Source organism: Urocampus carinirostris, chromosome 2 (genome assembly GCF_059441175.1).
Source record: "Urocampus carinirostris isolate Australia breed hairy pipefish chromosome 2, RoL_Ucar_1.0, whole genome shotgun sequence".
Lineage (NCBI taxonomy): Eukaryota > Metazoa > Chordata > Actinopteri > Syngnathiformes > Syngnathidae > Urocampus > Urocampus carinirostris.
In genome coordinates, this window is record NC_142350.1 from 20,743,083 (window position 1) to 20,766,428 (window position 23,346).

General features: G+C 40.4%; 1 protein-coding gene across 2 annotated transcripts in view; it reads left to right on the forward strand.

The window, feature by feature from the left end:
• Positions 1 to 21,136: 21,136 nt before the first annotated feature.
• Positions 21,137 to 23,346, forward strand: part of csmd3b (CUB and Sushi multiple domains 3b) — a 493,867-nt gene continuing 491,657 nt past the window's right edge. For both annotated transcript variants that reach the window (XM_088329348.1, XM_088329349.1), the window contains exon 1: positions 21,137 to 21,929. In XM_088329348.1, coding sequence (XP_088185474.1) covers positions 21,728 to 21,929 — 202 coding nt within the window. In that variant the 5' untranslated portion in view covers positions 21,137 to 21,727. The remainder of the gene's footprint in view (positions 21,930 to 23,346) is intronic.

Genomic DNA, 23,346 nt, shown 5'->3' on the forward strand with positions numbered 1-23,346 from the left:
TTTCCATGCCTAGTGGTGTTTTTTCCCACCCTTATAATTGTCCGAGTGTGCCACATGACACAACACTAAACAACACCTGATTCAATGGTACAATCAGTAGTTGTGTAAAAGATGGTCTGATCATTGAGAGTTTAAAGTCCAACTTAGGTTAAAACCCTTCAAGTGTGGGTGAAAGCATAGGAAAATAAGCAAACCACTTGACAGCAGTCCACTGTGATATATATAAACGGCTTTCCTCAGTTGTGTGGGAGACAGCCAACGAGCAGAAGCTGCAGAATTTAAATCTAACACTTTAATTAGGGATCCGTTTGAACTGGTGAGTTTGACTTGTTAGTATTGGCCTAGGCAATTTTTGACATTAGCCATAATGCTAACCAACGCGAATGCTAACATGTACTCTTTTAATACTTTTATTGTCTGCAGATACTTTTTCTCTGATATTATGAATAATGCTAAAATGCTAATAATTAGCATGTTAACGCCAGTATGCTAACATGTTTTTATGCATTGCAAGGAAAAATATGTTTGCCGCCCAAATGTTAGTATTTATTTACCTGTAGCTTAGATATGATTTGGAATATTTTGTGAAAGGATTGTCTGGTTCATGTAGGCCAGGTGCCCAAACTTAAACTTGACCCTTACGGATGGCGAGCCAAGGATTTAGGAGCCTCAGGTCGTCTCTTCTGTCAACCTCCCTTCAACTCTAGTCTGGTAGGAGGTGCCAAAGGCTTTCAGAAATTTTGCCACACACTAAAGTGTTGCCACAAACCAACTTTTCTCAGACCAATTGTGCTACGGACATTACTCACCTCAACCCATAAACCCAAGGACATTGGCACTTAGTGCTTCAACGTTCATTAACTCCAAGTTACTGGGAGTACAGTACGGCCATTTTGGAGTTGGGTTAATAAGAATTTGTGTACCCTGATATTGGTTGACTGTTTTTTAATATTCTGGAGACAGATTGAGATTTTGGAGACGGATCTAGATTCACGTGTAAAAAGTGTGTGATAAAATGTAAAGTTTTTACATGTCAAGAGGTTGTCATGTATGTCAATTCAAGTCAAATGTATTTGTTTAGCCCTTAATTCCAAAGAGTCTCAAAGGGCTGCACAGACCACAGATTATTGCAAACCGCAGACTTATGGTCCTGGAAGGAGAATTATGTCATGTATGGTCCTTTGTCAAGGTTTCTCATTTTCTTCCTTATGTTGGGGTTTTAGGAGCTTTTTCTTACCCTCATGTAAGGTTCAGATCAAGGGATGGACAGCCTTTTGAGACCTTTTGATTAATGACTATAAAAGATGAATGTGACTTTAACGGACTTAGATTTAACAAGGTCTGTCTTACTCACAGACTTTGAGATTACATTGAACAGACCCTATAAAGCTGTTCAAAAGGTGATTGGGCCTTATTGGAGGTAAAGACTATGATTTTGGGGGTTAAATTCGTCTATGTTGGATGAGCTAATTTCAAGACAATTTTAAACATCCTTTTTTGACTATATGATTCATAAAATAAAATGATTGAGACCAAAATCAAAAAGATGTGTAGCACTGGGTGGGTTAGAATTGTGAGTCATTGATTCTGTCAGTCTTGATTCTGGAGTCATTGACTCCATTGGAGTCGAAAGAAGTACAAGGTTGAGTGACTGATTAACGAAAACATCTTTGGCATTGATACCTGGCCATGTTTTATGCCAACACAATAACTAACTCCTAACAACTATTCATGGGCTCTTTTTAGAGAAGTGTTTCTGTACCCATACGTTTCATTTTGGTTGTAGAAGGCAGTTCTTTTGAAACCCTTACTCGATGATTTTGAATGACTGTAACCTCATTGTACCCTTCATTAAATAGAAAGCAATATATTCAACCATCTCAAACACACACACACCTATCTACTCACACACATCTTATTTATGAGTCTGAGGCTGACAGCTTGTACGGCGGCGTTGGATTAAAAGCCTGCCGCTACTGAAGGGGTTATATGTAGAAGAACAGTTAAAAATTATTTCTTGGATTAAGTGGTTGAACCTTAAAACTGGAGGGGGGGGGGGGGGGGGATCAGTCGCAAAAGGGTATTTTCTTCAAGTCTTTCCACTGTTATCTATTGTCTCGCTGATAGAGGAGAAAAAAACACTTTGGTCCTTTGGGCAACATGTGAGAATTAAAAGTTACGTGCGATATATCGGATTGGAAGGGACGGACTAAAATTGTGAACGATTTTTGAGAACACTGAAATGGTTTCACATCACTCCTCCATCGGAAATTAGGAGAACAGAGTTCGTGCGGGTGATTCAAGTCTTTGAAATGGCTTTAATTGTAATTTTGTGTTTTCAAAGATTAAAAAGAGCTTACATTTTGCATGAAGTGCTTGTACATGCTTGAAATTGTTGCCATGTGTATTTTTACAAATCTTCTTGAAAATGCAAATACTGCTCTCAGGTGGCTTTGCATTCCATTGCATTTTTTCTTCCCCTCATGATTAACGGAAGCTGGCATTAGTTTGTATTGCATTGTCCTATGCATTGCATTGTCCCCCTACAGATGAAAAGTGTATGCGACACATACGTAGCAATTATGGACATTTAATCCCCGAAAATTGAAATGGCATTTCCAAGTACGTAATTGTAATAGAAATACTGTCATGTCCTGCGCGGTCGTCATGGCACCCAGCTGGTCCCGCTCCTTGACACCGGCTGAGACAGATTGACTTGATTGCGTGTGGGATACTTAAGCGCTCCTTTTGGGACTGCCCGCGGCCAGACCAATGCTTAACTTGAGGAAAAACCTGTTCTTGCCCGTTTGTTCTGAGTAAATGCCTAGTTTGTGATTTTGATTGCCTTTAAGCTTGTTTTGTGAGTATTACCTTGTTTGAATTTTTGATTGCCTTTAAGCCTGTTTTGTTTTGTCTTTGGTCCCTGCGTGTTGGACAACTTTTATTTTCTAAATTAAAGTGACAGATCGTACACGCAAAATAAGTTCACACTTCCTGCCTGCTGGTCCGTTCCGTGACAAATACATCCTGCAACTGAAAATGTGAGCTACATATTACCGGGATTTATGCCTAACACCTACATGGGGAGAGATTTGACTGAAAAATATATTCCTGATTTACTCAGGGTCTAAAAATATATACGTCTAGATAAATGCACAAGCTTAAAAATTGCATAAGTAAATTATAAATATGTTTGTGGCTCTAAAAAAACCACGACTCACACTAACTAAAAAATGCTTGAATGTGGCCATGAAAAGGGTGTATGGAAGACTGCATTAATTTAAAAAAATCACCTAGAGACTCATCCAACGAGCCGGATCCAAATTGAAACTACATATGAAAAATGACTTATATGTTCACAGAAATGTATGTGGTGCTTGAATTAAAAAAATAAGTACCAACCTTGATACTCACTTATAAGCCAAATCTAGTACCCTAAAATAAAATAACAGGGCAGCTTCTATGCCCAGTTTAATTGTGTGTCGACAGTGGCGAATCGTAGGTCAGTGCATGATGGGACGTGGCCTTTAGAGGAAAAATAAACCAACAGAAAACCATGGAGCAAACGTGAGCATGCAGCCACAGTATTTATGCTAAAAGTGTGCTGGATTTTAATTTTTTTTTAATTTGTAAGATTATTTGTGCAATACACCATGTCTGGAGAAAAATGGAAATAATCACCCGGATAAAGCAGACCTCTGGCTAAAAGTGCTCAAGAATCAACCCAGTTGGGCACCCAGTTTGACATGCATTTTTAAACTAACAATTTATCATGCTTTTTACTCTGTTTTTACTACGTTATTCACGGTGCCTCGCGCACATTTTGAATAGATACAGAGGAGAAACAACCAAATTGTGCCACTACTTCTAAAGAATATCGAAATCAATTTTAAAAAAGAACATAAATAAATTTACCAAGTACACCTGACTCATTGAATATTATAGCAAGTGACTCTTGAGTCTCTTTTCCTTAGGGGCCGATAACTGTGATGTCATATCATTGCTAACCCAACGATTATTGTGCATCCTTAATTAAAAGCCAACTTAAATTTGTAGTATAAATAAATACATAAAATATTACACATTGAAAAACATATTCCTCTGGATGCGGAGTATTATCTGTTCCCAAATATCAATATTACCGGGTTAATTAATGAAAGTACAGTGGTATCTCTACTTACGATTTTAATCCGTACCTTCCCAACCTGAAAGTAAATAAACACCTATTTTGAATGTAATCGAGCTAATCTGTTCTTAGCACCGCAAAAGTACAGTATTGTATTAAGAGAAAAAGCTTGAGAACATGAAACTAATACTTGTTAATATTATTTGACCGCATAATTAACATGAAACGAGAAGTACATGAAATGAAATGAAAATGAAATGATCAAGACTTCCCAAAGCGCTTCACAGTGTGCTTCACATTTCCCAATAGCGGCCGTGCAGCCATGTAAGGCGCTAACCTGCATATCGGGGGTATTAGGGGTTCAGTGTCGTACCCAAGGACACTTCGACATGTAACACGGAGGAGCCGGGATTTGATCCCAAGACGAGCGCTCTACCTCCTGTTAATGTTGCCTCACGTTTCTTGAAAAACTGATCCAATAAAGTCTGATGTTGACGGGTTTTGTCAATCCAACGGAAATGCACGAGGCATACATAATGATAGCCCAACCTGTCAACACTTTCTTTTTTTTTAAATTACAGTCCCCGTGTTGGCGGGGTGAGCAACAATTCTCACGGAAAGCCAAGAGCACAGTGGCCACAGGTGAAATATTTTGTACAATTTTTCATTTTTTTTCTTTAATTCTGCGGTTAACATTACTGGCAGGCTGTATTTGGCCCGCGGGCTGGACTTTGAAAAATGAAAAATGCCTGCTCAACTACTTCCACGGGTTTGTGTACACATTTCTTTTTATTTCTTTTAATATGTGGCTATTCTAAAGGTACAATTTTTATTAATCACAGATATATATGTTTCTCTGCAAAATAAATCGTTCACATCTGATTTCGTCTTTTAATGGTACTGGAGAAATTGAAAAATTGGTTTCATAAGTCCTTGGAGTGCTTGAAGTTGGCCATGAAAAGGGTGTATGAACCCTGGGAGGGAAAACACTCCTACGCGCAATGCTTCCTAAGAATAACCGAAAAAGATTTCTCACACTGACTTCAATCCAAACACATATTTCTAAAACACAGGAAGCCAAAGAATTCATTGACCAAGAAAAAACATCCAGGATCAATAAAGTACTGTATTTTCTGCAATATAAGGCGCCCTGGATTATAAGGAGCACCCCCCAGAAAAGGTCTTGTGTCATATAGTTTCCATACATAAGGCGCACAGAAACATCAGCACCAGTCTGAAACAAGATACCTAAAAAATATAAAGCAGTCTTGCAGCCATCACATTTGATATTAATCCAGATACACTCAATATTGATCCATATATAAAGCGCATGTTGAGCTTTTGAAAAAAATTGAAGACTTTTAGGTGCGGCTTATCGTGCTGAAAATACGGTAATATGTGTTACATCATCAAAATAGATCAGTGAGTATGTCATCATTATAACATGTGTTTTCCAGTTATCTTAAGTTTATTTTTTAACTATCACATCATTACTTAATAATAATAACATTACTCATTTACCTGTTATAAATGCATTTACAGTATGTTCATCCACACATTTGAATGAAGTATTTACTTGCGAGCAATGTTCCCTCTAATTTTCCACGATTCTGAGCGTTCACACAAAGTCGGTGAGCAACGCATTAAAACAACAGTGAGCAACGGCTATCCCAAGTGTGACAACCAATCCATTATCAAACATGTCCAAAACTTGACATCAAATTACATTTTGCTGAGTTTACGGCATTGCAAAAAAAAAAATCACTTTTGAATGAATTGACTAATGTATTATTGCAAAGGTTGTACGGCCTACAAACGTCATTTGTTTTTACAACAATTCTTCCCAAGATTTACCTTTTTTTTTCCTGGTATCTTTTGTCGCATAATACTAACATTTTTGGGGGCTTATTTAGTCGATACAGAACTGTATTTAATTTTAGTGGAAGTACAATGTTAGCAACAAGATTGACTTGAATTATTTGAATGCAACACAAACTTTTTCTTCTTTTTTACTTATTTTCCTGTTTGTTTCTTTTCTTTTTTTTTCTGTCTTTTTTCTGAATTTTTCCTTATTTTTTCTCTTCCTTTTGTTTCTTTTTTCTCAGCTTTTCACTACTTTTTCATTTTGGTATTTTTTTTCTTTTTTGTTCTATTTCCCCCCCTTCTGTTAAGTCATTCTGTGCACAATTTTACATAATATTTGGTCGTGTAGGGATTAAAGAGGCAAAAACAACCTGAAAAGCCGCTTGGGACCCGAAAGAGCCGCTTCTCTTTAGTGAGCCGAGCCGAAAGAAGCCGGTTCTCGAAAAACTCTACTGACTTTACTCAACTTCGCTCTCCTTTGACTTCAAAATAACACATTTAGAAAGCAGCGTCAGGGGAATCCGTGCATTTTTACCTTCATGCACTGTAACTTTGACTTGATTCGCTTCTTAATTAGCAATTTCGAGCCCTGATTTTTGTGAGCTGGCTAGATTTTCTTGTGCGCTGAGAATCTGCGGGCAATGCACGACTGCGCACGCGCGCAGCTTAGAGGGAACATTTCTTGCGGTATCCTTTCATATCAGTACTTCCCCAGCAATGGTCTTCAGCCCTTATCTTATCATACAACCCTAAGTACAGCTGCGACCAGTTTTAAGAAAGGGCTCTTGAATAAAATGTGAGTCCTTTAGCCCGTTGACGTTCCATTGCAGGCCCCTTTCCTAGAAAACTATGGTCAACAATCTTTGATGCCCTTTTGATTGTGAAAACCATCTCCTGATCAGACTGGCCCAGAGTACTCTGTTTTATCTTTACTTTGAAACTGTACAATTAATATCCTCATGTGCGTTGAGTCGCTCCAGTTCTATTTTTTCAATTTAGGAATACTCGGTCCGGTCCAGGAAAAGAACACTCAGCGAGACATCGGAATGTCCATTCGCTTTCATGTGCTAATCAGTTTAAATTTGTTCTCTGGATTAGCATATTAACAAAACAAACACCGGATGCCTGCAATACAAAGTGTGAGGTCGGTGGAGGTTTTTGTAACTTTCAAGAGGAGTTATCTGTCAGGTTTGTAATCGGAACCTTCAAGGTTTCTCTATTACATCACAGAAGTCTGACATTGACAAAATATGCTTGTCAGGGAGGTCGTCTGGTCTCCCGAGAGCCTTTTTAAGATTTCATCTCCAATGTCATATTTCGAAGCTGCCCAAATTTGACATGAAGGTTGCCGTTTGGAACTTTAGAGTGTGGTCTTGTTTGTTGTTCCAAAATGTAAATTTTGATAGAAAGTCAAGATCTCGCTTCAATTCCTGGTGCCCAGCTATAAGGTTCCAGTGCATTATGATAGATCCCCCATGACGACCTTACTTATAGGATCTTTTGAAACTCATCCCGCTCCGGCCTCATCTTAACGTCTTTAATTGAATTTTTAATTACAATTATCATTGCGTGACTAAACTGGTCTATTAAAGAAACGGATGTGCTCTGCCAATCCCAGATGCTCTTGGAGACACGCCGGAGAGCTCTGTAGTTTTTTTTAGGTCCCAATCAGGGGCGATTTTTATGTTAAAAGTTATCTGTTTCATGTGAAGGGAGCAAACCCTTACTCCAAGAAATTGCCTGGAGAGGAGTGGGTGCTGCCAGGCTGCACTTGCCCAAGACACACAAGATGTGGTGCCCCCATGACACTAGCTGTTAAGAGATTTGTGAACAGTTTCAAAGACTTGGGTCAGGGATAACCCTAATTGCGTTAAAACAGACTGAGCTTCTACTTCAATCACTGTGATCAAATAATGGGTTGTTTTGTACAAAGCAGTTTTTGGTTGTCTTCTGAAAAAATATCCACAATTCTCCCTTTAAAAAATAATTAAGCCTTTTTTTACAGTTGACGATATCTCTGTAGAGCAGATCCTAAGTTGAAGTTGCATTATGGCAGGTGACAGAAACCCCTGTTATCCCAGATAAAAACATTAAAATAACCAACTAGTACATACTAAGTACTAATTTGTGAAATACGCTCATATAATGAAAAAACATTCCGAACTAAATATTCATGTGAAGTTTTTTAGCTGTGGTTTGACTTCAGCTGGTACAATGGAGATACTGGGTGGATGAAGAGGTTGGGGGTTGGGCTGAAGAGACAGGGGATGAAAAATTAAACAAAGGGATAGAATACGTACGTCTTTGAGACATACAAGAGTAAAACTCAAGCTAAAGGCGATGTGGTCATTATGCTAGCAGTAATGGTTTAAGAGTTTTTCCCCTAACTGCACTTCATATCCTCCACGTCTGAGTTTTACATTCGGGATATTGAACCTAATGACAACCCTGGTATATGTGTGTCGAAATATGAGCTCAGGGGCCACATAGTGGAAAAAGCACTCTTGTGGGGGCCGGACAAGTAGATTAGAAAGAATGAGAAAGGGGGAAAGATGACAGAGAGAGAGAGAGAGAGAGAGAGGGAGAGAGAGAGAGAGAGAGAGAGCGAGAGAGAGAGAGAGAAGGAGAGACAGAAAAAGCGAGATAGAAAGAGAAAGAAAAAGGGGCAGAGATGGATAAATACAGAGAGAAAAAAAGAGGGTGAGAAATGAAGAAAGAGAAAAAAAGAGAAACAACAAAAGAGAGAGAAAGAAAACAGAAAGTGAGAGAGAAAGAAAACAAAGTGGGAGAGAAAGAATTATGGACAAAGTGAGAAAGACATACATAGTCAGGGATAGAAAAGAAAGACAAAGAAAAAGAGATTAAGAGAGAAAAACAGAGAGAGCAAGAGAGTACAAAAGAGAAAGAGAAAGAAAAAGAGAGAGAGAAGAGCATAGAGTGATAAAGAAAAATCAAGAGATAGAGTGATAAAGACTTAATCAAAGAGAAAATGAACAGAAATAATGCAAGTGAGGGAGAGAGAGAGAGATGGAGTAAAAACAGAAAAAGAGAGAGAAAGACAACCAAAGTAAGAGGCAAATAATGAGCAAGACAGAAGGAGAGAAAAGAGAGAAAATGAAAAAGAAAGACATAGCCAAAGAAAGATACAAAGAAAGAGAGAAATAAAGCGAGAAAGTCGAGGAAGGGAGACAAAGAGAGAGTCAAAGAAATAAAAGAGAGCGGAAGACCCAAATAAAGAAAAGAGAGTGAGGGACATATGAAGAAAGAGAGAGAGATGGAGAGAGAGAGAAAAGGAGTGAAAACAAAAGAAATTAATAGTTATTTTGAAAGTGGTGACATCAAGTGGACATAAATAAAACTGCAGGTTTTAGTCCAGCTCTCTTTAACTCATGCGCTTCTCTGAGCATTGTTTTGCGGGCCGGATTCAATGCCATGAGGCCCGCGGGCCCTATGCTCGACACCGGGAGTGGGCGGCCGCCCTTGCCTCTCGTTGAAAAGTCGATGGCGTTGCTTGTGTTTTGTGCAATGAGCCTCTCCAACAAGGCACACGCGCTCAAATAGACAATTGAACACCAACCATCTGTGTGTCCATGTAACAACTCCCCCCCACGACAATTCCTGTAAAGGGAAAAACGGTGTTCACCTTGTGTGTGTTTGTTGGTGGAGCGTCAACATGATTGCACTTGTTAACAAAATGGCCTCCGCCATTCCAGATGAAAGCTCTTTGCCACATCACGAGAGCCTCCGGTCGATGAGCTCATCAGCGGTTGTCCCGTTACCGGATAGTAAATTTGGGGAGGATGTCGGCAACGAAGGGTTGGGGAACAGGACTGGGAAAGAAGTGACTTTTTAATGGCATATTCCAAATTAATATGCCATTTTCTCGTTCTATAAACATTTCTTTACTAAAAGGTTTGACATCATTTTTCTTCTCGCATTTTTTTGCTTAATTGTTTTACATATTTCTACATTATTTTACCTAATCATTGCATTTACCAACTTACTAACCTACTTACTTACGTACCTACCTCCCTAACTACTTTCTTACTTGGGTACTTACTTACTTTGATACTTACTTACCCACCTAGTGACCTACTTACGTACTTAGATACTTAATTAGAAAGTTACTTACCTACTTCCTTTCTTACTTTCTTACTAAGATACTTACTTGCTTGTTTTCTCTCTTAGATACTTACTATATTACGTAGATGCCTGCGTACTTAGATACTTACCTATCTACCTAACCACTAGCCTAGATACTTACTTAGATACTTACCTACCTCCCTACTTAAAAAACGTGTTTACATATTTACTTACTCACTTACTTAAATACTAACCTAGATACCTACTTACTTAGATACTTACCTCCTTACTTACGTACTTCTTATTTAGATACATACCTACTGAGATACTTACTTACCTACTGTATACTGTAATCTGTACTTTCTTATATTCTTTTTACTTTGACACATTTTTTTTTTGGATACTTACTTTATTACTTAGACACTTATTCACTATAGATACTTACCTACCTGACCACTTACTTACTATGTTACTTACTTACTTACCTACCCTCCTAACTAACTACTTACTTGATTAGATATGTGCTTAGATACTTTCTTAGATACTTACCTTCCTCCATACCTATATGCTTACTTACTTACCTACTTACTTCGTTACTTGATTAGATACATAGTGAGATACTTATTTATTTACCTATCCACTCACTCACTCATTTACTTACAGAAAACCCTAGAGTCCTTAACACAGCCCAGACAATCATCAGCTGCTCCCTGCCTAGTCTGGAGGACATTGCCAGCTCTCGCTCCCACATCAGAGGCTGGAACATTATCAAAAACTCCTCTTACCCCGGCCACCACCTCCGTGACCTGCTGCCCTGTGGCTGACGCTACAGGTCCCTTAAAATAAAGACTCGCATGACAGAGTCAGTCATGGAAGGCGCCGACCCGCATATCCTTATCGATGCCAGTGAAGACCGTTCTATTGAGTTGTAGTCGCACATAAACAGGACAAGCCAAACAGGGCATAAATGTCAATTAGGCGAAGGTTATACTGCATCTCGTGGCCCTCATTTCATGTATGAATTTAACTGCAGCAGCAGATCCTATCTAATTTAAAGTGTTTGGAAAAAGACCCAAATGGACCATTTTATGTTTCTTGGTGGAGTTCCCCCACATACAAAACCGATGCAAGCGAGGTAGGATTTCTGCGTTTGTCTCTTAACAGCTCCACCACAGGTGTCAAACATGCGGCTGTCAAAGAAGCACAAAATATTTTCTTTTTTTGCCGTACTTTTTTCTTCATACCTCTTTTACTCTTTTTCTCCTTCTTTCCATTACTCTTTTGCTCTTTTTCAGTGTTTCCTTCGCCATTACTTTTGCTCTTTGAAATGAAATGATCTGCATTTATATAGCGCTTTTCAAGTCAATGACTTCCCAAAGCGCTTTACAATGTGCTCCACATTTCCCAATAGCGGCCTTGTATTGCAGCCATGTAAGACGCTAACCTGCTTATTGGGGGTATTAGGGGTTCAGTGTCTTACCCAAGGACACTTCGACATGTAACACAGACGAGCCGGGATTCCAACTGGGATAATCCAGTTGATCCCAAGACGAGCGCTCTACCTCCTGAGCTACTGCTTTCTTTTTTATTCGCTATAACTTTCTCTGACTCATTTTCTCTCCGCCTTAACAATGCAACTCTCTCTCCTCTCTCTCTTTGTCATTCTCTCTCTTACTCCATCCTTTTTTTAATTTTTCTTCACAGTTTCTTTCTTTCTCCCTCTTTAATTTACCAGTTTGGCCCACGAGAATATTTTTTCTAGCATGCGACCCTGAGCTCGAATTCGTCTGACGCCACTGAGCTACCTTAACACACCGGTGTCCTGATTCTCCTGCCGCGTCGCCCGGATTTTGGGAACGCGGGTCGTTGAAAACAACAAAAGAGCCGTCACTCCGGCTTTGCCGCCTGCGAGTCCACAGTTGTCAGGAGTAGCAATCGCTTTAAAAACGCCTTCCGTCGTTGCCAGTTACCACTTGCTTTTGTCAGCGGTCCGACGCGCCTCCCGGCAGAGAGTGTTTCTGGACGCGTTATCATTAAGAAAAGCGTCCCTGATCGTCTCTACTGCGAAAGTCTTTCGAACGGTCGACGATTTTCGCGTGCTTATGCGGAGTAATGCGGTTGTCCAAGATTCCGGTTACGTAGGTAGATTTTACAGATTAAAGTTTTTTGGTAGCAACTTTTATTAAAGCTCAAATCCACAAACTACAACAAATACATGTATTTGTTTGCTTGCCTGCATACTAGTTTACTTACATACTTACTAACCCTTTTACCCAACTACTTATTTTCTTACCTACTTCTTTGCTTACATACCTACTTGCTTATTACCCTGACTAATCGATTACTTACTTAAATACTTACTTGCCCCCTACATACTTACTCACCTACTTACTCGCTTGCTTACTTACCTACTTATCCACACTTACATACTTACTAAACCACCTAACTACTTTCTTTTTAACTAAGCTAACCCCTTACTTACTTACAGTGCCTACTTGTTCATGACCCAACTACTTACTTACTAACTTTCTTGCCTACATAACCCCTTACTACTAGCTCACCGACATTTCTACTTACTAACCCACTTACTTACTTGCACAATGCTGCGGTTACACTTGGATGTGTTCAAATACATCTTCCAGTTTAACAGCTTTTTGTAGCACATTTTAATTGGTTATCAAAACCACTAATTGGAACCAAAGTACTAGCTTGCTTGCTTGCATACCAGCTTAGTTACATACTTGATTACCTACTTACCTCCTACCTAACTACTTGCTTGCTTGCTACGTACTTATTACCTAACTACTTAATTACCCACTTACCTACTACCTTACCTACTTGCTCCCTAACTACCAACTCCCCTCCATTCCTACTTACCCACTTACCTACTTACTTACTTGCACAATGTTATGGTTACACTTGGATATTTTTAAACATTTTTGACGGGTAAACAGGTAGCAAAGTTTAATACAGATCAAATCCACTAATCAGAATGCATACTAGGCCTTTTACATACTTACCTACTTACTTAATACCTAACTACTTGCTTGCTTGCTACTCGCTTATCACCATACTACTTAATTATCTACTTACCTACCTACTTACCTGATTACTTACTTACAATAAAATCTCCTCTTAAAAATATTGAGGGTCCCTGCAGTCCTGATCTCCTCTGGCAGACCGTTCCATAGGTGAGGACCGAATGGCCTGAATGCTGCTTTACTCTAGGTTTCAGTCCTCACCCCAGGAACAGTGAACAAACTGCTGGTCGAGTACCACGGGGACAACAAGGGCTGATATTATAAAAGCAAATCAGACTGATAAGATAACCCAAGAACTTTGACATTTAAAAACTAGTAAAGGCACGTTAAAATCGATCGTGAGACCTACAAGGACCAAGTTAATTGTTTGCTTATGTCAGTTGCTTCTTAGCTCCAAAACCAATTGTGTTCTGATTTTGATTCCAGATCGTTCATCACTGGGTAGCACGGTTGGCATGTTTGCCGCAGGTCCCAGTTTCGATTCCCACAACTCATTATTCAGGAATCGTCTTGCCTGTTACTGACTAGCACAAAAGGTTAAGAGTTTTTTTTAATAAAATAAAATCATATCATGTTATTACTATGTTAATACTATGTTGCTATATATTTGTTGGTGGGTTGGTTGGAACTTCTAACCCCTAGGGTCGCAGGGTCACCATTTCCTGTGGTGTGTCATGGGCAAGTACAGCCTGGTTGCCCATCCCTGTCATTATTAGAAGTAGAATTAAACATACTCAGTCAACCACTAAAGCATATTCATTGTATGAGGTCACTGAGTGATTTCAATAGATTACAGTCCAATTTGGTAGAACTGATCAAGTATATAGATTACTTACACCGGTAAGACATAAAATGTCCAGGAAAATACAAATGACCCATCACTGCTGAGCTATTTTCTGAACCGATCCGTGGGCTACTCGGGTGTTCTGAGAGCGGAGACACAAGGTTGGTGACCACTAACTTATGGAGTTTGCCTGCTCATTTTTCCAGGTAGTTTGTTTTCCGAGATTTCCAAGGATAGGTCCTTAAAAAATAGAATTACTGGTAAACAGATCTAAACAACAACGGTGTTGTTAGCAGCTCAAGGCCTGGAACAAGCATCGAGTCGACAGCAATTTCGAAGTCAGATGAATCAATCTACCGACTACTGTACCAATGAACCGTGAGCGTCCTTTGTGGTAGTGAAGTAACAATGTGCTTTTCTCTTTTGCTCAAGGCATTTTCTGCTCTTTGTATTCCATTTAAAAAGTCAATAATAACTAAACGTTCCATCTGAGGTGCTACATGTTGTTTGAGCGGAAGGTGTATGCGTTCACCCCCAGACGGTCACGTTTAGCGGAGTAATCGCATCCCAAATGGAGGCAAATGAACAGACCGTCGAAGGAGTCGAGTTTTATAAATTTGGACTCATTTGTGGCGATGGCGTTGCACTCTACAGGCTAACATCTCCTGTCAGCAGCTCTGCTCAAAGGAAGTGTGGAATGCAACGTCCGTGGAGATCACGAACAGACAGTTTATGGATTATTCACTTTATTCTATTGCTTCCGTCTCCCTTCTAGTTGGAAACCCTCTTCCCCCGTCCACTCGTTTTTCTTCTTCTGCTCATTTTGTTTTAATTGCCTCGTTTCTCCCAGCCTGCATCCTTCCCACTCCTCGTCTTATCTGATATTCTTCACCAGAGCTCGGTGTCCGAACCCTCCCTTTTCCCCATTCCCTTCTGTCGCCTCTCGCTCTCACTTTCCCGGGACGTGAACCTCACACGTGGCTTATTGATTTATCCTAGCAGACGGAAGGGGAGAAAGAAGGGTCGGCAAAATCTTCACACCGCAAGTCTTCAAGAACGAGGCATAGATAGGCGTAAGACGTTTGAGAAAAAAAGAGAATAGCATGCAGATGTTAAAGCAGAGACCGGGTTGTTGCGGGGAGGGATAGCAGCAGAGGGGATTGCGCCCATAGATGGCAGAAGAGAGCTTCACTAAACCGGCACACACACTCGCACGTCACACGCACACGATCTCTTATGGCCATTAACCCCTTCACGTTTGCATCAATACACCTGTTTGGCTATTCCTTGATGAAATTCTCTCATTTGAATCAGCAAGTGCAGCATGCACGCATAGATTACCCTAAAGATGTCTGCATCACTGCATAAATGAATGAAGCAAAAGCTGCGGCATTAATAATTTATCTCAAATGATTACACAGGGGTGAGAAATCCACTGTTAACTTGATTGGTTTGACCAATGATGCCTGCAAATATTCTGCCGATTCGTCCGTCTGGAGTTGGTTTAGGGGGGATCCAGTCATCTGTTTACTTTCCTTTCTGCCTTCTCTTGCCCGCTTGCCTTGAGGCTAGCACATACATGGTTAATAGATTGTACCTCGTCAGGGAGAGGCGGTGCTAGGTTTAGGATGGGGTTGCATTCATCTGGGTTTCAGATCTACTCACTGAGGGTTTTGGTTTTGGCTAGGAAAGAAGGGCATTTGAACTGTCTTAGCTTTGCACTATTCCGGAAACAGATCATGTTTTTGTTGAACAAAATCATAAAGAGAGCGTATACTTTTTGTCAACAATTGACCTTTCTTGGTCTCTACTCCCTAAAAAAATGGTCGTGTTATGAGTTTGTATCTACTTCCAAATTTTATTCTGTGTCCTGACTCTCAAAATTATTGGTCCTGTCTCAGTCTACTTCCCAAATTGTTTCTTGTATAGGTCTTTACTTTCCAAAATAGTAATATTGTCTGATTTTACCTCCCAAAATTCTTGTTTTGTCTAAGTTTATTCCTCTAAAATTATTTGTCTGTCCAGGCTTTCCCCTTGAAAAGTCTCGGTCTTGTCCAGGTTTATAATACCAAATTCTTAGTCTTGAATCAGTTTCTACATCCAAACGTCTTTGTCATGTTTAGGTTTGTAATTTGTCTTGTGTCAGCCTCTACTTATGAAACTGAAACTGTCTTGCATAGGTTTTACACAAATCATAATATTGTCCATGTCTCAATATGCTAATCGATTGGTCTTGTCTAAGTGTCTCCTTCCAAATTCCTTGTCTTGTCTTTGTATTCTCCCAACTTTTGGGTCTGGTTTCTATCTCAATAGTTTTGATAATATCTTGGTATCGGTTGTTGTCTCAATTAAAATACTACTTTCTAGGACAGCCGGTATCTAAAATTATTAAAATAACCCAGTGCAGGGGTGTTCAAAATCTTCAGAAAGTGGGCTATTCAGCCTGACATTTTTTGAACAGTCTTTAATAAATTCAACCTCCAGGAGAGGTTTGCAGTGTTTGGCGATCAGCTTCGTGACCTCATAGCTCGCCTTTGTAGTATTTTCATTTGACTCGCAGGGTTTCGTAAAAAATTGCTGCTGTGCCGTCAAAACAGCTTCCAGTTGCTTCATCTTTTCGCAGCGTCCGTTTCCAATTAGGTTTTTTGTAGTCGGTATGTTTTATCTGACAGTGCGTCTTGATAGTATATTTTTTGAAAACAGTCTCTTGGCAAATTAGTGTACACAGTATAATTACTTCACTTATTAGACAATTTTCAAAGTCATTACATGTTCTCTTTAAACTGAATTAGTATTTGTTGCATACGATGAAGCTAGACCCCCGCAATGTGAAGACTTAAATTCAAAACATCCCACAATTCAGACAATTACAATCATTTTTTTTTACATATTTCCTATGTTGTTTCTTTTTTTGTTGATGTTCATCATGTTTTGTGTATTTTCACCCAATGCTAAATCTATTGCACCCTGGTCTTCCTGGATGGGGGATTACCACTTGTGTGTCCACTTCTCAAGGTTTCTAATTTTCCTTAGGTTGAATTTTTGAGGTTTTCCTTGCCTGGCATGTTGGTTTCAGATCAGGGGATTGGCTCATTGTAACCTGTTTAGTCCTTTGAGACATTTTGTGATTAAGGGCTATACAAAGAAATATGACTTGACTTGTAACCACAAAATATTGTCAACAAAGCAGTACGTGAATTCAACAAAAAATACTTCCTTCTTGAGGGAGCGCAGTTACCTGGATTGTGCGGTCTTAAAATCCTCGTCGTTAAAACTCACCTAAGTACTTTAGACCTTTTGTACACGAAGTATATCAGCTTTTAATATAAATTGATATTCTCAATACAAACTACATGTTCAAACTAATGTCAGGAACTTCAAGCAAAAGAACAAAGTTCAGCCTGATGTCAAGAAACCACGAGACCAAGGTGCAAAAAAAAACCAGAAACTTTTAAAATTGGCTGATAACACAAACATGTGTGAACAGATGGCAAGCAGAAAACTAAAGATGCGTTTTTTGTTGACCTTTACAATGCCTCTAAAAAAGGTCTAAAAATCTTGTTTCAAAATGTCATAGAGAGATGATTGCTAAAATTGTCCAATTGAAGACTTGTATTGGGGTGGTCTCCAGATTATATTCTGCCAATAAAAAGCAGTTCATCGCCAGCCTCTTAATTGATCAACATTTTCCTCACGAGAAATTCAACGAACAAGCGAAGGACAAGATCCTTCTTCATTACCGAAAAGACTGCTCGGTCTACTCAGAAAATCCTTTATCACCACAAAAGAGCAACATTGTCTCAGAAATATGCTTGCATCGTCCACTCTTGAATAATTTTTGGTAAAAGCCAAAAACAGGTTGCTAGCTAGAAAATAGGACAGATTTTAGCTTGATAAGATGCAAAAAATCACGAAACCTAGCGCCAGAGCTAAGAAGGTAGCCCGATAGCCATCTAAAAAAAACGGCACAATTTGTACTCATTCGCTATATAAAACCCATGAATTGGAATTTTGTTTGTAGTATATTCTCAAAAATTAAAAAACGAAACTGTGTTTAATACATCAATTGAAATACTATTCTTTTAGTTCATTGTTTGAAAAAGAAATATCAATACTCAAACAGATTGTTTTGTCTATGGAGCCCATACACTGAAATTTATTTATTTGAACTTCTAAAGTAACACATTATCATGTTATTACTTCATTAATATGTGTTCACCAGGTTAATGATTGAAAATAGCGTCAAATCTACTCGGTTGACCAATAAGAAAATCATTAGACAAGAAAATCACAATGACTCAGCACTATTTTCATAACTGTTCAACAGGCATTGCAACTGTCCTTAGTGGGCACCAAGTCGGAGACCCTTGGTGTAGTGCTACCAAAAACTAGTGCTAAAGAGCAAAAGGAAGAATACAAAGTATCACAAGGGTCTCCAAAGTGGTGCCTTCATATCACGATTGCGTATCTCGACACGATCGCTTGGGGCCCCCGCTGTCAAGGACCAGGGCAGGAAATAGGAAAAAGGACCCACTCGCGTTGACGTACTCACAATTTATTGGGGAGAGAATGAATCTGCGCACAATGGATCCGGGGATCGATGGTTGCAAAAGTGGATTCAAATCCCCCCCAAAAAATTGGCCAAAACAAATGGATCAGGCCAATAATAAAACAGGATGAAACATGGGCAGATTCACAGAACTTAGGCATTTAACAGAATTTAACAGAAGTCTCACAGAGGTCTCCCAGGCTTTTCACAAAATGTTTGACCAAAGTTTAACAAAAGTCTCACAGAAGTTTCACAAAAATCTCACAGAAAGTTCACAAAAGTTTAACAAACGCTCAGGCAAAGCACTGCTCAAAGGAACGCGTTTAAGTACTCCAAGAAGCAATCAGTCAATGCTTGGCAACCGTGCCAGAATCCGGCGCCTCCCGGCTGAGACCAACTGGGCGCCATGGCAACCGCGCCAAACATGACACCCGCCCTTATATGAAAAAAGCATAATGTTACTGGGGCCCTTGCGGATTTAACATGGATGCCACATCTGTGCCGATTAGTTAGGCGGTGCATACAATTTACACTGTAATATATGTCTGAACTGCAATACCTCTCCGTTTAACCTAGGGCAGTGTTACACCTCCCACACTATAATTTTCAACTAATTAGCTGATTGTAAAAAAATGATTAATTGAAACGAATTGCGAAGTATTCAATCAAATTGAAATGTAGAATGAGAGGCTGCTGGGGGTGTGTGAAAAGAGGTCGTCAATGCTGTTGAACTGAAGCTTAAAAGACATTGGATGCATCTTACGTGTTAATTTCTGTGAGTTTCTGCTTATGAAAACTCATTGCAAACCCTAGTTTCATCAGCTCCTAACTGACTTAAGACCTTTTCTAGAGCGCAGGGGTCGGGAAACTTTTTGATCCAAAAGCCATGAAAGCTAAATATTTTTGTCATACCATATATTTTAGGACAGAAATTAACAAAACCGCAAAACCCGTTTTCAGCGCATTGTGTTTAACTGTGTGACGTTTGATGGTTTATTTATGAAATAATTAGTAATTCTGGAACCTGTGTTCCACTACAAAGAATATAACCTACCACTACCACTAAACTTGTCCCATCCTGCTGTTTCTTCGGATCATTGAGGCTCATTTGCACCGCAGTTTTTGTCGTAAATAATGCTTTCAAAACAAGGTGCGACCAAAGTGTAAATATGTCACAAAATATTGCAAACAGAAAGATACCAACCTATTTACCTTCGGCATAGGTCCACTTATCCTACTGCTCACCCAATCAAATTGCTCTGGGTGCTTTGGTGGCGTTTTTGAGTATTTACAGTTTGTTCAGTTTTTTTTTTTTTTCATAACGGGTCAACAGTAAACATCAATTGTTTAATGAACTTTCATATAAGCATTCTGGACATACAGTAAAAACAAGGTATGTTTAATGTTACACCGTGACTGTAAACTGTAGTTGACACTGTGCCATATACTCCAGATAATTGACCGAACCACCGTTTCCACTAGTGGTGCATCGAAAAACTGGAGTGGCTCAGAGAATATTTGCTTTTGCCACATTTTATGTACTCACGAGAAGAGCCAAATCTAGATTGCAGGCCACAAATTCTGAACCCTTGCTGTAGAGGATGTTTTAAAAAGAAAAAATAATGCAAACAATCCTGTACTCTGTTAACCACATGCACAAAACTTCTATATATTTTGTAGACGAGAAGCAAAATGGCCTGGGGTTGCCGGGCCAACACAAGATTGGATACGGCTGCTTGGAATGGTCGATGGTTATGGGCTGCAGTACGATAGTTTGCCGCCAGAGAGCGGTAGAGTCCCAAGGAAGGAGATTACGCAAAGGCTGTATCCTTGAGTGAAAATGTGTTACTTTACCATTCCTCTTGAGACTTTTGGTGTTTTACATTTGACCTACGCACATGTCAGCGCACACACGAGTGCGGTGTCCAGTCTCATCTACCCAAACTCCTTCCTCCCTCGCCTTGATCCTCCATCACAGCAGAATGTAGCCCAGTGATCCGTGCCAGTTCCTTTGCTCTTTCTTTCTCTGTCTCTCACTCTCTGTCTGCCAATCTCTCTTTCTTTCTTTCTCTTACTCTCTCATTCCCAATTTCTCACTAAGTCCCCCCCTCTCTCTTTCTCTTTCTCTGTATTTATCCTGTTTTCTCTCTCTCTCTGTGTCATACTCTCTTTCTGTCTGTCTCTTTCTCTGTATATCTCTTACTCATCTCGCTCTTTCTGTCTCTTCATCTTTCTCTGTCCTCTCTCCGTCTCATATTAAAAGTCCCTCTTTTTTTCTCTCTACCTCTCTTGACGTCTTTCCATCCCTTTTCTTGCTCTCACTTTATTTATTTTTCTCACTCTCTCTCTTGCTTTCTTTCCATCACTTTGTCTTTTCTTTGTTTTTTTCTCTCACGATCTTTGTTCATTGCTCTTCTTTTCTCTATCTCTCACTGCCTCTCATTTTCTTTATTTCTGTCTCAATCTCTGTTTCTCTTGCTCCCCTTTCCTCCTCCTATCTCTCTTTCCATCTCACCCCCTCTTTATTTCTGTATAATCTTTCACTCTCTCTATCCCATTTTTTTCTCTGCTCCTCTCTCTCTCTCTTTCTCTAGCCGGTTCTCTAAAAAAAGAGCCAGTATTCTCATCACGAGCTCCTTCCCACCCCGAATCGCGGACGCAGACGCGCGTTTCAGGACGCAGGAGCTTCCGAGGAGCACTTGAAGGCAACACCTCACACCAGTCGGGCAGCCTGCCTCACTTGCGAGGGGGAAGACGAAGGAAGAAGGATGGAGCGGGATGCTGCTCTTCTTCTCCCACACTAAAAAGGATTTCGTTTTCCTTTTTCGATCCCGGGAGACAACTTGAAGAGCACACGGCGAGACTATTTGATGATTCTTCTTATTTTTGGGGAGGGGGGCAGTGGGGGTCGATTATGAGTGAAGCTGATTGTTTTGCGCCGCAACGGAGAGCAGGATGCAACAATTCCTGTATCCGCACTTGAAGAAAAAGACTAGAGGAGGGATAACGCACAGAAAAGGGGAGATCATTCTGTCTTTTTTCTTACCAACCACCCCAAAGGAGGCAAAATGTGGATATGACTCAAGTCGCCCCCTCAACATTAATGGCTGATTTACAAGTCACTTCTTTCCAAATGATGGATTTATCTAGTCTATGTTAGACAGAAGAGGAGAAAACTAACGCGACCCCCCCCCCCAGTACCCTTCCATCCTCTCTCCTTTCCTATCCCCCCCAAAACCCCTCTCCTCAACCCTCCTCCTGCGTCCTGGATGTGAAGCAGCATGCGGCCCGGTGAGAGCTCGGAGGGCTGGCGCTCACCTCGCCGCGGAGGATGCGTCGCAGCCCGCGTTAGCGGCACGGAACGCCGTCCGACAGGAGGAGGAGGACAAGGAGAGCGGCGGAGGAGCGGGAGCGGCGTAGGGATGACGGCGCGTTGCCTCCTGTGGACCATCGCCCTCGGCTCGCTCTGCACGCGTGCGCAAGGTAGGGACGCACGGAGGCATGCACGTGCAGGGTCGTGGCACTGGTTGATTCCACCTCTAATATGTATGCACGGAACGTTCAGAACCGAAGAGCCATTGAGTGGTTATTCTCATAGAGAATTGGCTCTTTCGGCTCATTGAAAAGAGCCGACTCGTTTGGCTCTCTAAGAGTTCTTCAGAATATGATCATATAGTCTGGTGACAAAATAAAACATATTATTATTAAAATGGATTATGCTGCCATGTTATAATAGACTTTATTGTTTTGATATAAAGTAAACTTTTACCTCATTTCAACTATTAAATTGGTATACTAAGTAAACGACCCTGGGATGCCAATGATAATGACGAGCACTAGAGAGAGAGAGAGAGAGATCGAGAGAGAGAGTGGGACGGGTGGGGGGTAGAGACAGAAGTGGAGATTGAGAACGTAGAAAAAAGGTACAGAGAATATGAAAAAGAAACGTAGAGGGAGAGAGATAGAGTAGGAAAAGAAAGATCTCATCTCATCTCATCTCATTAGCTGCACCGCTTATCCTCAGTAGGGTCGCGGGGGTGCTGGAGCCCATCCCCGCAATCATCGGGCAGTGGGCAGGGGACACCCTGAACTGGTTGCCAGCCAATCGCAGGGAAAAGAAAGATGATTAAAGAGAAAAAGAGACAGCGAGAGAGAGTGAAAGAGACTAGAGAAAAATAGTGAAATAGAGAAAGACAGAAAAACAGTGATAAAGTGCGAGAGAAAGACAGAAAGAGTTAGACAGAGAGGGAACGAGAAGGAGAAAGGAAAATAGAAATAGAGGCTGAGACTAAGAGAGAGAGACAGCAAGAAGGTCAGATGGAGAGAGAAAGAGCGAGAAAGAAGATAGAGAGGGGAAAAAAGACCAAGAAAGAGAGAAAACAATAATAGATGAGCAGAAGAGAGAGAAAGAGAGAGAGAATCAAAAATACATTTAGGGTCAGAAAGAGAAAGTGAGCAAGAGAAAAATGAACATTTTTAGAGAAAGGCAGGAATAATGATAAAGGGAGAAACCGAGAGAAAGAGAGAGAGAGAGGAAAAGGCAGCCAGAGCGTTCTTATCAAAAAGGAACCGGTTTCCCAGAGCCTTCTCGTTCACAACCGACAAATCCCTGCCATTAAGCAGTTGCGTCTTCTTGCTCGCTTTTTCTTTACCTCCAAGCCAGCAAACAACCCCCCCCTGCACAACCAAGCCTTCGCCTCAATACAGCCATTGAGCCGGCACCCAATAAATATTCTTGCGGTCGCTCTTGGGCTGTGGCGCTGCGAACGTGAGCTGATTATTCCAAATTCAGCGCACCAGCGTCTTGTTTATGGCAATCACCTCCTGGCCTTCCTTACGCAACAATTTCTCTTCCGTAGATCAAGCTCAAACCTAAATCAGAATACATTTGTTATATAGG